The sequence below is a fragment of the Bombina bombina genome, chromosome 1, assembly GCF_027579735.1.
Source record: "Bombina bombina isolate aBomBom1 chromosome 1, aBomBom1.pri, whole genome shotgun sequence".
NCBI lineage: Eukaryota > Metazoa > Chordata > Amphibia > Anura > Bombinatoridae > Bombina > Bombina bombina.
In genome coordinates, this window is record NC_069499.1 from 855,182,037 (window position 1) to 855,197,602 (window position 15,566).

General features: G+C 39.9%; 1 protein-coding gene across 10 annotated transcripts in view; it reads right to left on the minus strand.

The window, feature by feature from the left end:
- Positions 1-15,566, minus strand: part of CHD9 (chromodomain helicase DNA binding protein 9) — a 648,673-nt gene that overhangs the window by 226,632 nt on the left and 406,475 nt on the right. For all 10 annotated transcript variants that reach the window (XM_053699504.1, XM_053699510.1, XM_053699505.1 and 7 more), the window contains one exon: positions 3,822-4,077. In XM_053699504.1, coding sequence (XP_053555479.1) covers positions 3,822-4,077 — 256 coding nt within the window. The remainder of the gene's footprint in view (positions 1-3,821; positions 4,078-15,566) is intronic.

Genomic DNA, 15,566 nt, shown 5'->3' on the forward strand with positions numbered 1-15,566 from the left:
GTGTAATCTCATCTAATGGAGCTGATTCAAGTGTCTCTTCCAGAGACTCAAACCAAAATGCTGCTGCAGCCGTGACAGGCGCAATGCATGCAAGAGGTTGCAATATAAAACCTTGTTGAACAAACATTTTCTTAAGGTAACCCTCTAACTTTTTATCCATTGGATCTGAAAAGGCACAGCTATCCTCCACCGGGATAGTGGTACGCTTAACTAAAGTAGAAACTGCTCCCTCCACCTTAGGGACCGTTTGCCATAAGTCCCGTGTGGTGGCGTCTATTGGAAACATCTTTCTAAATATCGGAGGGGGTGAGAACGGCACACCGGGTCTATCCCACTCCTTAGTAACAATTTCAGTAAGTCTCTTAGGTATAGGAAAAACGTCAGTACTCGCCGGTACCGCAAAATATTTATCCAACCTACACATTTTCTCTGGTATTGCAACTGTGTTACAATCATTCAGAGCCGGTAACACCTCCCCTAGTAATACACGGAGGTTTTCAGCTTAAATTTAAAATTTGAAATATCTGAATCCAGTTTGTTTGGATCAGAACCGTCACCCGCAGAATGAAGCTCTCCGTCCTCATGTTCTGCAAATTGTGACGCAGTGTCTGACATGGCCCTAATATTATCAGCGCACTCTGTTCTCACCCCAGAGTGATCACGCTTACCTCTTAGTTCTGGTAATTTAGCCAAAACTTCAGTCATAACAGTAGCCATATCCTGTAATGTGATTTGTAATGGCCGCCCAGATGTACTCGGCGCTACAATATCACGCACCTCCCGAGCGGGAGATGCAGGTACTGACACGTGAGGCGAGTTAGTCGGCATAACTCTCCCCTCGTTGTTTGGTGAAATATGTTCAATTTGTACAGATTGACTTTTATTTAAAGTAGCATCAATACAGTTAGTACATAAATTTCTATTGGGCTCCACTTTGGCTTTAGCACATATAGCACAGATATCTTCCTCTGAATCAGACATGTTTAACACACTAGCAAATAAACTAGCAACTTGGAAATACTTTTCAAGTAATTTACTATAATATGAAAACGTACTGTGCCTATAAGAAGCACAGAAAAAGTTATGACAGTTGAAAATTAATAAACTGAAAAGTTATAGCATCAAATCTTTGTAAAAAACACAATTTTAGCAAAGGATTGCTCCCATTAGCAAAGGATAACTAACCCTGATAGCAGAAAAAAAAAATATACAGAAATAAACGTTTTTTTTTTTATCACAGTCAACTACAATCTCACAGCTCTGCTGTGAGTGATTACCTCCCTCAAAACAAGTTTTGAAGACCCCTGAGTTCTGTAGAGATGAACCGGATCATGCAGGGAAGACAATAAACTTCTGACTGAATTTTTTGATGCGTAGCAAAAGCACCAAAAAAGGCCCCTCCCCCTCACACATAACAGTGAGAGAGATCAGTAAACTGTCATAAATTAAATAAAACGACTGCCAAGTGGAAAAAAATAGTGCCCAAAACATTTTTTCACCCAGTACCTCAGAAAATTAAACGATTTTACATGCCAGCAAAAAACGTTTAACATTAATAAATTGAGTGTTATTAAAAAGCCTGTTGCTAGTCCCTGCAAATTAGGCTAAAGTTTTATGCATACAGTATAATTCCAGTGAAGTGCCATTCCCCAGAATACTGAAGTGTAAAATATACATACATGACAGCCTGATACCAGTTGCTGCTACTGCATTTAAGGCTGAGTTTACATTATATCGGTATGGCAGAATTTTCTCATCAATTCCATTGTCAGAAAATAATAAGCTGCTACATACCTCTTTGCAGATTAATCTGCCCGCTGTCCCCTGATCTGAAGTTTACCTCTCCTCAGATGGCCGAGAAACAGCAATATGATCTTAACTACTCCGGCTAAAATCATAGAAAAACTCAGGTAGATTCTTCTTCAAATTCTACCAGAGAAGGAATAACACACTCCGGTGCTATTATAAAATAACAAACTTTTGATTGAAGGTATGAAACTAAGTATAATCACCACAGTCCTCTCACACATCCTATCTATTCGTTGGGTGCAAGAGAATGACTGGTAATGGCAGTTAGGGGAGGAGCTATATAGCAGCTCTGCTGGGTGAATCCTCTTGCACTTCCTGTTGGGGAGGAGTTAATATCCCATAAGTAATGGATGATCCGTGGACTGGATACACTTAACAAGAGAAATTAGGGCTCCTATAACCTAAAACGGACGGGGATTTGTGGAGGCTTCTAGACTCTTTTCATTCTCCCCCCCCCCCACTTCTTCCCCTCCCCCTCTTTTCTTTCTAGCATATTCGGTGCTCCTCCTTCAGATGTTGTCTAATAGTATAATTATAAGTTCCTTTTCATCACCACCAGACACTCACACACGTAGTTAGTACTATCATTTTCTCTCAATTGGTTCACACTTTACCTACAAAACTTGTCATATCCTTATAAATACACCTAGAAAATTTCTGACTACCAACCAGTGCTTGATTCGAGTGTCCAGAGTTTGGGTACAAATTTATACTTTTGTATGAATATTTTATAGGTTTCAGTTTTATACCACGCTATATGTTTCAGTTGACTACATGAATGTGGATGGTTAATGTGGTATTGATATATGCATCTTTCCTGTACATTTGAAATTCCTTATTGTTATTTCACTTGCATAACCTTAATAAAAAAAAATATTTAAAAAAAAAAAAAAGAAAAATGCCTGGGACATGCATAAGGCTATCCTAAGGAAAAAGTAACAAGTAATATGGGTAGACTTGATGGGCCTTTATGGTTCTTATCTACTGTCAAATTCTATGTTTCTATACTGCTGTAAAGACAGCAATTTTCAGGTTTCTCCATGCTTACACTCACTGCATATGTTAATCATACCACTGTGTCCACACTGTTAGAATGACTGTCCAATAAAACATGACAATGTTGTGTGAACTTGAGTGTCATAAGACCTAATAACTGGCTAGTGGCTACTATTTAATCACATCACAGGCAGCAAATTTTATTGTAACTATTTTTTGTTTTGTATTTTTATGCTCAGTGTATTGGACATTGATAAACATGTACATTAAGATTCTGTAGTGTTAAATAAATTGTTTAATGCTAAATGAAGGTGTTATAGTAATTTTGAATAAAATCACGAATAAATCGCAATTGCGTTTTTTTTCCCAATAAAATTGCGATTATTTTTTTTTTTTGGTCATATCGCCCAGCCCTAATTACAATGTTCTGCACATAGCGGACTATGTTCTATGTATTATTTAATAGATAAAGATATATATCTGTATATATCTATAACCTATATACAGTATAATCATATATATATTTGTGCAAATATCAATCAGATATATATCTCTTTTAAGAATAAACAGAACATATTCTTCATATGTTGCGCTTTTAAATAAACACGATCGTGTTTGAGCGACTTGTGGGTGTTAGTTCCGTTTTTTTTAAATTTTTTATGCACCATTGAAGTCTATGATGTAATGCGATTTTGCGTTCGCGACTTCTCAAAGTCTATTTGTTACCGCGACTTAGCAAACACGAGAGCGAATCTCTGAGAGCAAAAAAACACTTTTAGCGGTTTTAACTCTCAAACGAGAGAGCAAAATACTGCTCCACTTGTAATCTGGCCTATAATCAGCTGGCTGACTACTTATGTAGCCTTAAATACTATTAAGAAAGACAATTTTAAGAAATGCTACACGCAAAATTTACAAATGTTCCACTGTTAATGATTCGTTCTTTAAAAGGGGGAAAAATAACAACTTAAGTTTCTAATTCTCAGCTAAATATATTTACATAAAGACGGTTTTACCTTTTATGAGATATGGGTGGTTGCAGCACTTCCTAAGCTCCATCATGGTGTTGACTAGGTTTGGCACATTGGCATGCCCAGCACCCTTGGATAGAAAGGCAAAGTTCTTTTCTAGGATAGCTCTGTAATACTTCTTCTGAATGTTGGTCAGCTCCACCTCAATTATAGTCTCTTCTTTAGGAGCCAGTTTCTTTTCCACATCTTCTTTCAGACGCCTGAGCATCATTGGTTTTAAGATGGCCTGAAGTTTTTGAACCTACAAGACAACCCAAAACAATCAAAGTTCACATTTGTTTTTGGTACCTTTTTTACTATTAGGAAGCACTTGGACTATCAAGTTTAAATGTTTGTGTTTAGTAAAATGAAATGATAGTGATATTAATTTGCTGAATAGAGCTCATAAAAAAAAAAGTCCTGTTAACATCAAGGCTCTCACTATGAGTTTATGTGCCTATTTGCATATATTCATTACATTTACAGCAGTAAAAAAGTTGCAAAGTCTGGAAAGGGAAATATTTTCAGCACTTGAAAACACAATACAGAGAGACAATCAGTTGTTGAATAAGATGGCTGTAAATGCTGAAAATTCATTGCATGAATGGCTTTTATTAAACACAAATTTCATAATATGGTTTAGATTGGGAATTTGACAATGAGGTAAAGTAATTTTATTAAGGAAAATAAAGTTATATTCTTCTATGATATATAAGTTAATAGTGCATACAGGTTCAGCAGATTGAGATGTTAAAGCGATATGAAACCCAAAACAATATTTTGTGATCCAGACAGAACATACAATTTTAATAAAGTTTCCAATTTAAAGGGACACAACCCACATTTTTTATTCTGTGATTCAGATAGAGCATTGCATTTTAAGCAACTTTCTTATTTACTCCTATTATCAAATTTTCTTCATTCTCTTGGTATCTTTATTTGAAATGCAAGAATGTAAAGTTTAGATGCCGGCCCATTTTTGGTGAACAACCTGGGTTGTTCTTGCTGATTGGTGGATAAATTCATCCACCAATAAAAAGTGCTGTCCAGAGAACTGAACCAAAAAAAAAAAAAAAAAGAAAAGCTTAGATGCCTTCTTTTTCAAATAAAGATGGCAAAAGAACGAAGAAAAAATGATAATAGGGGTAAATTAGAAAGTTGCTTAAAATTGCATACTTTATCTGAATCATGAAAGAAAATTTTTTGGGTTCAGTGTCCCTTTAACCCCTTAATGACAAGTGACGTACCAGGTACGTCCTGCAAAAACTTGCAGTTAGTGACAATGGACGTACCTGGTACGTCACTTGTCTAAGAGAGTGCTGGAAGCGATCGCAATCGCTTCCAGCAGCTCTCAGGGTATTGCAGTGATGCCTCGATATTGAGGCATCCTGCAATACCCTTAGAAAGCATCCGATGCAGAGAGAGCCACTCTGTGGCCCTCTCTGCACCGGTAGCGATGCGGCCGGTTCGTTGGTGGGTGGGAGCGCAACTGGGAGGCGGGTGGGCGGCCCATCGCTACCCGGCATCCGGCTCCTGTTAGTGCAATGTGCACGCCGGGTGCCGGGAGCGTGCGGGTGCGCGCATGCGCGTGCGCGCGCGGGTGCGCGCACGCCCGCGATCACCTACCCACACTGACACCAATGAGTGGGAAGAGGGGGGGAAATATATATATATGAGGATCTGGGAGGGGGAGGGGGTTGGGGTATTGTGGGGGGCTGCTACACTACAGAAAAAAATAAATTAGTAATAAAAAATAATTAAAAACACTTTTTTGGGGGGCAAATTGGGTACTGGCAGACAGCTGCCAGTACCCAAGATGGCGGCAATTAGGTAGGGGAGAGGGTTAGATTGCTGGGGGGGGGGATCATGGAGGTTGGGGCTAAGGCAGGAGTCCATCACAGCTAAAACATTTTATTTTTTTTTATTAAAAAAAATAAAAACTCCTTTTATTTAGTACTGGCAGACTTTCTGCCAGTACTTAAGATGGTGGGGACAATTGTGGGGTGGGGGAGGGAAGAGAACTGTTTGGGAGGGATCAGGGGGTGGGATGTGTCAGGTGGGAGGCTGATCTCTACCCTAAAGCTAAAATTAACCCTGCAAGCTCCCTACAAGCTACCTAATTTAACCCCTTAACTGCTGGGCATAATTTACGTGTGGTGCGCAGCAGCATTTAGCGGCCTTCTACTTACCAAAAAGCAACCACAAAGCCATATAAGTCTGCTATTTCTGAACAAAGGGGATCCCAAAGAAGCATTTACAACCATTTGTGCCTTAATTGCAGAAGCTGTTTGTAAATAATTTCAGTGGGAAACCTAAAGTTTGTGACAAAATTTGTGAAAAAGTGAACTTTTTTTTTATTTGATGACATTTGGCGGTGAAATGGTGGCATGAAATATACCAAAATGGGCCTAGATCAATACTTTGGGTTGTCTTCTAAAAAAAAATATATACATGTCAAGGGATATTCAGGTATTCCTGACAGATATCAGGGTTCCAATGTAACTAGCGCTAATTTTGAAAAAAAGTTGTTTGGAAATAGCAAAGTGCTACTTGTATTTATGGCCCTATAACTTGCAAAAAAAGTAAAGAACATGTGAACATTGGGTATTTCTAAACTCAGGACAAAATTTAGAAACTATTTAGCATAGGTGTTTTTTGGTGATTGTAGATGTGTAACAGATTTTGGGGGTCAAAGTTAGAAAAAGTGTGTTTTTTTCAATTTTTTCCTCATATTTTATATTTTTTTTTATAGGAAATTATAAGATATGATGAAAATAATGGTATCCTTAGAAAGTCCATTTAATGGCGAGAAAAACGGTATATAATATGTATGGGTACAGTAAATGAGTAAGAGGAAAATTACAGCTAAACACAAACACTGCAGAAATGTAAAAATAGCCATTGTCATTAAGGGTAAGAAAATTGAAAAATGGTCCGGTCATTAAGGGGTTAATGTTATTATCAAATTTGTTTGTTTCCATAGCATTCTTTGTTGAAGAGATACATAGGCATCTGAGGATTGCATGGCAGGAAAAAGTGCTGCCATCTAGTGCTCTTGTGAATGGATAAAAAATAAATAAAACTGCTTCCATATAGTTCTCCAGACACATGCATGTTTCTGAGCTTATGTTCCTGCTTTTCAACAAAAGATAAAATTAGAACAAAGGTTTATAATAGAAGTAACTTAGGAAGCTGTTTAAACATGCATAATCTGTCTTAATCATGCAAAAAAAAAGGTTTCCTGTCCCTTTAAGATCAAAATGAGCTAAAGTTACATTACACATTCCAGAAGGGGCAGATGTTCTAAAGAGTATAAATCAAGTAAGTAAAGCTACAATAGTGGCCCTTTAATTTAACGTGCTCACCAGGAAACCAGTATTTAAAGGGACATTGTAGTGTACAATTTTCCCCCATTTATTAAAATCCTATTGATCCCTTTTAGCTGCTGGATTGTATTAAAAAGTGGTACTCCAAAAAATGTTATTGCCTAAATGGATATGAAACCCACATTTTTTCTCTCATGTTTCAGTTACAGTATGCAATTTTAAACAACATTACAATTTACTTAAAGTAACAGTATAGTCCAAAAACAGAATTTATGCTTACCTGATAAATTACTTTCTCCAACGGTGTGTCCGGTCCACGGCGTCATCCTTACTTGTGGGAATATTCTCTTCCCCAACAGGAAATGGCAAAGAGCACAGCAAAAGCTGCCCATATAGCCCTTCCTCAGGCTCCACCCCCAGTCATTCGACCGACGGTTAGGAGAAAAAAAGGAGAAACTATAGGGTGCCGTGGTGACTGTAGTGTATAGAGAAAGAAATTTTTCAAACCTGATTAAAAAACCAGGGCGTGCCGTGGACCGGACACACCGTTGGAGAAAGAAATTTATCAGGTAAGCATAAATTCTGTTTTCTCCAACATTGGTGTGTCCGGTCCACGGCGTCATCCTTACTTGTGGGAACCAATACCAAAGCTTTAGGACACGGATGAAGGGAGGGAGCAAATCAGGTTACCTAAACGGAAGGCACCACGGCTTGCAAAACCTTTCTCCCAAAAATAGCCTCCGAAGAAGCATAAGTATCAAATTTGTAAAATTTGGCAAAAGTGTGCAGAGAAGACCAAGTCGCTGCCTTTCATATCTGATCAACAGAAGCCTCGTTCTTGAAGGCCCATGTGGAAGCCACAGCCCTAGTGGAGTGAGCTGTGATTCGTTCAGGAGGCTGCCGTCCGGCAGTCTCATAAGCCAATCGGATAATGCTTTTCAGCCAGAAAGAAAGAGAGGTAGCAGTAGCTTTTTGTCCTCTCCTCTTACCAGAGTAAACGACAAACAAAGACGAGGTTTGTCTAAAATCCTTTGTTGCTTCTAAATAGAACTTTAAAGCACGGACTACATCTAAATTGTGTAACAAACGTTCCTTCTTTGAAACTGGTTTCGGACACAGAGAAGGAACAACTATTTCCTGGTTAATATTCTTGTTGGAAACAACTTTTGGAAGAAAACCAGGCTTGGTACGCAAAACGACCTTATCTGAATAGAACACCAGATAGGGTGGATCACACTGCAAGGCAGATAATTCAGAAACTCTTCTAGCAGAAGAAATAGCAACCAAAAACAGAACTTTCCAAGATAGTAACTTGATATCTATGGAATGTAAAGGTTCAAACGGAACCCCTTGAAGAACTGAAAGAACTAAATTTAGACTCCAAGGAGGAGTCATGGGTCTGTAAACGGGCTTGATTCTGACCAAAGCCTGTACAAAAGCTTGTACATCTCGCACAGCTGCCAGGCGTTTGTGTAACAAAACAGATAAAGCAGAAATCTGTCCTTTTAGAAAACTCGCTGACAATCCTTTATCCAAACCCTCTTGGAGAAAGGAAAGAATCTTAGGAATTTTAATCTTACTCCAGGAGAATCCCTTGGATTCACACCAACAGATATATTTTGTTCGAATGGACCTTGAACTAGAAGATCCTGTCTCAAAGGTAGCTTCCATGGTGGAGCCAATGACATATTCACCAGGTCTGCATACCAAGTCCTGCGTGGCCATGCAGGAGCTATCAGAATCACCGAGGCCTTCTCCTGTTTGATCCTGGCTACGAGCCTGGGAAGGAGAGGAAACGGTGGAAACACATAAGCTTGGTTGAACGACCAAGGCGCCACTAGTGCATCCACTAGAGTCGCCTTGGGATCCCTGGATCTGGACCCGTAGCAAGGAACCTTGAAGTTCTGACAAGACGCCATCAGATCCATGTCTGGAATGCCCCATAATTGAGTTAACTGGGCAAAGACCTCCGGGTAGAGTTCCCACTCCCCCAGATGGAAAGTCTGACGACTCAAATAATCCGCCTCCCAGTTGTCTACTCCTGGGATGTGAATTGCAGATAGGTGGCAGGAGTGATCCTCCGCCAATTTGATGATCTTGGATACCTCTCTCATCGCAAAACTCCTTGTTCCTCCCTGATGGTTGATGTAAGCTACAGTCGTCATGTTGTCCGACTGGAATCTTATGAATCCGGCCTTCGCTAGTTGAGGCCAAGTCCGGAGCGCATTGAATATAGCTCTCAGTTCCAGGATGTTTATCGGGAGAAGGGACTCTTCCCGAGACCATAGACCCTGAGCTTTCAGGGTGTCCCAGACCGCACCCCAGCCTAATAGACTGGCGTCGGTCGTGACAATGACCCACTCTGGTCTGCGGAAACTCATTCCCTGAGACAGATGATCCTGAGTCAACCACCAACGGAGTGATCTCTGGTTACCTGGTCTACTTGAATCTGGGGAGACAAGTCTGCATAGTCCCCATTCCACTGACTGAGCATGCACAGTTGTAATGGTCTTAGATGAATTTGAGCAAAAGGAACTATGTCCATTGCTGCAACCATCAATCCAACTACTTCCATGCACTGAGCTATGGAAGGCTGCAGAATAGAGTGAAGAACTTGACAAGCTTTTAGAAGCTTTGACTTTCTGACCTCTGTCAGGAAGATCTTCATTTCTAAAGAATCTATTATTGTTCCCAAAAAGGGAACACTTGTTAACGGAGACAGGGAACTCTTTTCTACGTTCACCTTCCACCCGTGAGATCTGAGAAAGGCTAGGACAATGTCTGTATGAGCCTTTGCCTTGGAAAGAGACGACACTTGAATTAGAATGTCGTCTAGATAAGGTGCCACTGCAATGCCCCTCGGTCTTAGAACCGCTAGAAGGGACCCTAGCACCTTTGTGAAAATTCTGGGAGCAGTGGCTAAGCTGAACGGAAGAGCCACGAACTGGTAATGTTTGTCCAGAAAGGCGAACCTTATGAACTGATGATGATCTTTGTGGATAGGAATATGTAGGTACGCATCCTTTAAATCCATGGTAGTCATATATTGACCCTCCTGGATTGTAGGTAAAATTGTTCGAATGGTTTCCATTTTGAACGATGGAACTCTGAGGAACTTGTTTGGAATTTTTAAATCCAGAATTGGTCTGAAAGTTCCCTCTTTTTTGGGAACTACAAACAGGTTTGAGTAAAACCCCTGACCTTGTTCCACTGTTGGAACTGGGTGTATCACTCCCATCTTTAACAGGTCTTCTATACAATGTAAGAATGCCTGTCTCTTTATCTGGTCTGAAGATAAGCGAGACATGTGGAACCTTCCCCTTGGAGGAAGTTCCTTGAATTCTAGAAGATAACCCTGAGAGACTATTTCTAGTGCCCGGGGATCCGGAACATCTCTTGCCCAAGCCTGAGCAAAGAGAGAGAGTCTGCCCCCTACTAGATCCGGTCCCGGATCGGGGGCTACCCCTTCATGCTGTCTTGGTAGCAGCAGTAGGCTTCTTGGCCTGTTTACCCTTGTTCCAGCCTTGCATTTCCAGGAACGTTTTTAATGGCCACCAGACCCTCTCACATGAAGCTGCATGCACTGCATCCAAAAGAAACTGCGCAATTATGGCGCGAAAATGAGGCTCTGCCTACTAGAGTGAAAGGCCCTTCCTGACTGGGAAGGTGTCTAAACGACTGCCTGGCGCCTAAAAACGTTCCCCAATTATTCTCAGGTTTTAAAACCACTTCAAACCGCATTAAATATTGAATAAAGCAATCGATTTAGCCCACAAGAGTGTCAACCAGTATATAGCCCATTAATAAGCTTTCATTCTGTTATGAGTCTAAGAAAATGGCTTACCGATCCCAAAGAGGGAAAATTACAGTCTTCTAGCATTACTCAGTCTTGTTAGAAAATGGACTAGTCATACCTTGAGCAGAAAAGTCTGCAAACTGTTCCCCCCAACTGAAGTTCTCTGGGCTCAACAGTCCTGCGTGGGAACAGCAATTGATTTTAGTTACTGCTGCTAAAATCATACTCCTCTTTTAAACAGAACTCTTCATCCCTTTCTGTTTTAGAGTAAATAGTACAAACAAGCACTATTTTAAAATAACAAACTCTTGATAGAAGAATAAAAAACTACAACTAAACACCACATACTCTTCACCATCTCCGTGGAGATGCTACTTGTTCAGAGCGGCAAAGAGAATGACTGGGGGGCGGAGCCTGAGGAGGGGCTATATGGGCAGCTTTTGCTGTGCTCTTTGCCATTTCCTGTTGGGGAAGAGAATATTCCCACAAGTAAGGATGACGCCGTGGACCGGACACACCAATGTTGGAGAAATAAAATGTAATGATTCAGATAGAGCATGCAATTTTAAACAATTTTCCAATTTACTTGGCTTTACAGCACTGATTGGCTAAAATTCAAGTCTGTTAAAAGAACTGAAGTAAGGGGGCAGTTGGCAGAGGCTTAGATACAAGGTAATCATAGAAGTAAAAAGTATATTAATATAACCGTGTTGGTTATGCAAAACTAGGGAATGTGTAATAAAGGGATAATCATTTTTTTTAACCAACAAACATTCTGGTGTTGAATATCCCTTTAATTTCTTTGGTATTCTTTGTTGAAGGAGCATTGCACTAAAGGGAGCTAGCTGAAGATGTATATGTGTGCAGCTACCAATCAGCAGCTAGCTCCCAGTTGTGAATTGCCGCTCCTGGGCCTATCTAGGTATTTATTTTCAACAAAAGATACCAAAAGAACAAAGCATATTAGATAATAGAAGTAAATTGGAAAGTTGTTTTAAATTATAAGTTCTATCTGAATAATGAAACAACATTTTTGGGTTTCATTTCCCTTTAAAAAAGATAGATAATCTCTTCATTACCCATTCCCCAGTTTTGCATAACCCACACTGTTATATTAATATACTTTTTACCTCTGTGATTATCTTGTAGCTAAGCCTCTGCAGACTGCACCCTTATCTAAGTGCTATTTACAGACAATTAGAGCCGACTCATAAATAACTTCACAGGAGTGAGCACAGTGTATAACAGAGAAAAACTGTAAAAATGCACCAAGTTAAGAGACAGCCTGTAGAGGCTTAGAAACAGGCATAAATTTAGTTGTAAAGGTTATAAAGTATATTAATATAACAATATTGGATGTGCAAAGCTGGGAGATTGGTAATAAAATGATTATTTATCTTTTTAAACAATAATAATTTTGGAGTAGACTGTCCCTTTAAATTGTTTACAAATAACTAATTTACCTTTATTATATCAATTGAAATAGCTGCTTTTCCTGCTGTATCCCCAACTAAACTGAACATTTCAGTACTTAAAGGGATAACCCAAATGTTTTCTTTCATGATTCAGATAGAGCATGCAATTTAAAGCAACTTTCTAATTTACTCCAATTATCAATTTTTATTCATTCTCTTGCTATCTTTATTTAAAAAGCAGGATTTTAAAGCTTAGGTGCCAGCCCATTTTAGGTTCAGCACCCTGGATAGTGCTTACTAATTGGTGGCTACATTTAGCAAACCAATAAGCAAGCATAACCCAGGTTCTGAACCAAAAATAGGCCGGCTCTTAAGCTTTACATTCCTGCTCTTTAAATAAAGCAAGAGAATGAAGAACAATTAATAACAGGAGTAAATTAGAAAGTTGCTTAAAATTGCATGCTCTATCTGAATCATTAAAGAAAAAAAATTGGGGATAGTGTCTCTTTAAGTACTAGTATAGAAAAGCGATGTAAATAAGTAGTTGTCAAAAAATGTACACTCCCAGTAGGGGGTTTAAAGAGAAAGGTACTATAATTTTAATTGTTCTCTCTAAGTACTGGCTTTTGCGTAAACAGTCAGAGATAAGGATGCCAATCTGCATAGAGATAAAGATAAAATAAAGTTTGTCTGCTCTCCCTAAAAGTTCAGACCATTTAAATAGGTTGTTTCGAAGGGGCGGAGCCTGGAAGAACTCAGTGATGGCTGCTTAATCACCGAGCTCTGAATGTACTGAGCAAACTAGGAGTATTAAACAGCCTGAACACGACCCAAAACTGGCTGACAGTTACAAGAAAACTTCCTTGTGACATGAAGAAACAAGGGAGCTAGCAATAAACAGAGGCAAGAGATATCTAGCAGAACAGAGCTCCTCGGCTCAGCTCACATAACATTATGGCCGCGATCTAGGACGAGAGCAGCAAACAGGAGCGGCAGGAAGCTGTAACACTGAGCAAGGAGGACAAGGATTCCCACAGCAACTTACCGAGCGCAGCTCCGGACCGGGTGAGCAAGTTATAACAACCCAATGCACACTTTGCATTTGCCGGGGAGTAGGAGGGAGGAGCTACACGGCAATGGGAGCCGCCATCTTTGCTCAACACAGACGCAGCTGCAGGCCTCATAGTGACTGTGCCTCACCAATAGACCCTAGCTTGAGCTATCTATAAGGCGGGAAAGCAGATCAGTCAAGTTAATTTTAAAATACCAAAAAGGGGACTTCTTACATAAAAGACTATAGATACCCTCTAAGCCCCGTATGATACAGGGAGCTGGTAATCAGGGAAATATTATAGACACCAGCAAGGATGGGTCCTGAGAGAGGATAAGATTACTATAAAAATAAAACGGCAGACAGTGGAAATGCAACTTTGAGGGTGACATATGTTAAAAACACAGCAGGGTTATAACGATAAATGAAGGATCCCAACCTTGAAGAGTTACTGAACACCAGAGACCCAAGGCTTTAGCTGGGACATTACTCACAATAAGCAACGCCAGGCTTGAGAATTGTATAAACTTTTAGCTGACCCCAGCTACCAGCTACTACTGCCCCAGCTTAGATATCAAAGCTGGAAAAAGACAGACTGTTTTGTTCTGTTGCGTGCCAGTTAAATCTCGCAGACCCTGACACAGACATGTCTGCCAGGAAACAAAATAAAACAGGTGGGGGAACAAAATTATCTACACAGCACCCTTTTTTTAAGTCCTCTAAGGGAGACAAGGGCCAAAATATAGATACACAACTGTTAGAGGAAGAAATAGACTCTGACGCTGAACCTCTAAATACTAACATGGATCAAACCCCAGCAACTAAGGCTGACCTTAAAAATCTTATGTCTAAACAAGACATCAATAATATTTTTGACAAAATGTGGGAGAAGATGGATACATTGCAGGCCACGGTCACCAATAGTCTAACAAAGATCAAACAAGATATGCTAGACCTAGGTACCAGAATTGACTCTCTGGAAGAAAGAGAAGAAGCCACATCTGAAGATATAAATGTCCTTTCCCAACATATGACCTCACAGCAGCAAGAGATAGCAGAAATACAAGACAAAATGGAGGACTTAGAGAACAGGAGCCGTAGGTGTAATCTGAGATTAAAAGGGATTCCTGAAACAATAACAACACCAGAGCTACCTGAATATCTCTTGCAGCTGTTTCAAGCCATCACGGATAGTAAAGAAGAAGGGAAATTCGAAATGGAGAGAGCGCACAGAGCCTTAAGAGCAAAACCCAAAAAAGGAGACCCACCACGGGACATTATAATTAAGATGCTGCACTTTCGAGAGAAAGAAGAAGTTTTATCAGCAGCAAGACGAAAGCCCACCTTCAAATTTAAAGGATCAGTCATCCAATTTTTTCAAGACTTGTGCCTGAGGACCCTCCAAAGACGCAGCTCTATGCGGCCCCTTACACAACTCCTACGCAAGACTCAAATACCCTACAGATGGGGATTCCCATTCTCACTTAATATCCTTCATGAAGGGAAAATGATATCACTTAAAGACCCCGCAGAGATACCAGCTATATGCAAATCACTGAAACTTGAATGCCCTGACCTGCCATCTCCATCCCAAGAACAGGAAACAAATCATCAAACCTCTCATCAACCACTTCCCGCCAGGGACAGATGGACCAAGGTGGTGAAAAAGAAGCAGAAAACTTGAGAGAATCTGACTCAACATAGCGGACAAAAGTTCTTTCCTTGTGAGAATGGGCTTAAAAAGATTGCCTAGGACTAGAAGAACTCCCCATGGGGAAACATTGATCCAGACATTTAGCAGATGAGTATGTTATTGAATGCAAGTTCATTTTGTCCTGCCTTTGGAACTCTATCTATTCAGAGACAAATAGACAGGCAGAAGCCAAGAGGTTAATTCCTAAAAACCCCCACCATAGGGGCCGATAAAGGACCATCCAGGGATGGTTAAATTGGTTTCCACAGCTAATGGTTAGATTAAAGTCAGCTGAAAATAAACTATATACTCTTATTAAAGCAATAGTTATCTTTTATGATGTACACAGTTTAGTAGTGCACACTTACCCCAATGTGCAATTCTAGTATGTTTATAGATGTAGTGCATATCCTACACATTACTGTTATTATGTTTTGTTATTCTTATTGTTCTTATTTTTCTTTTTTAGT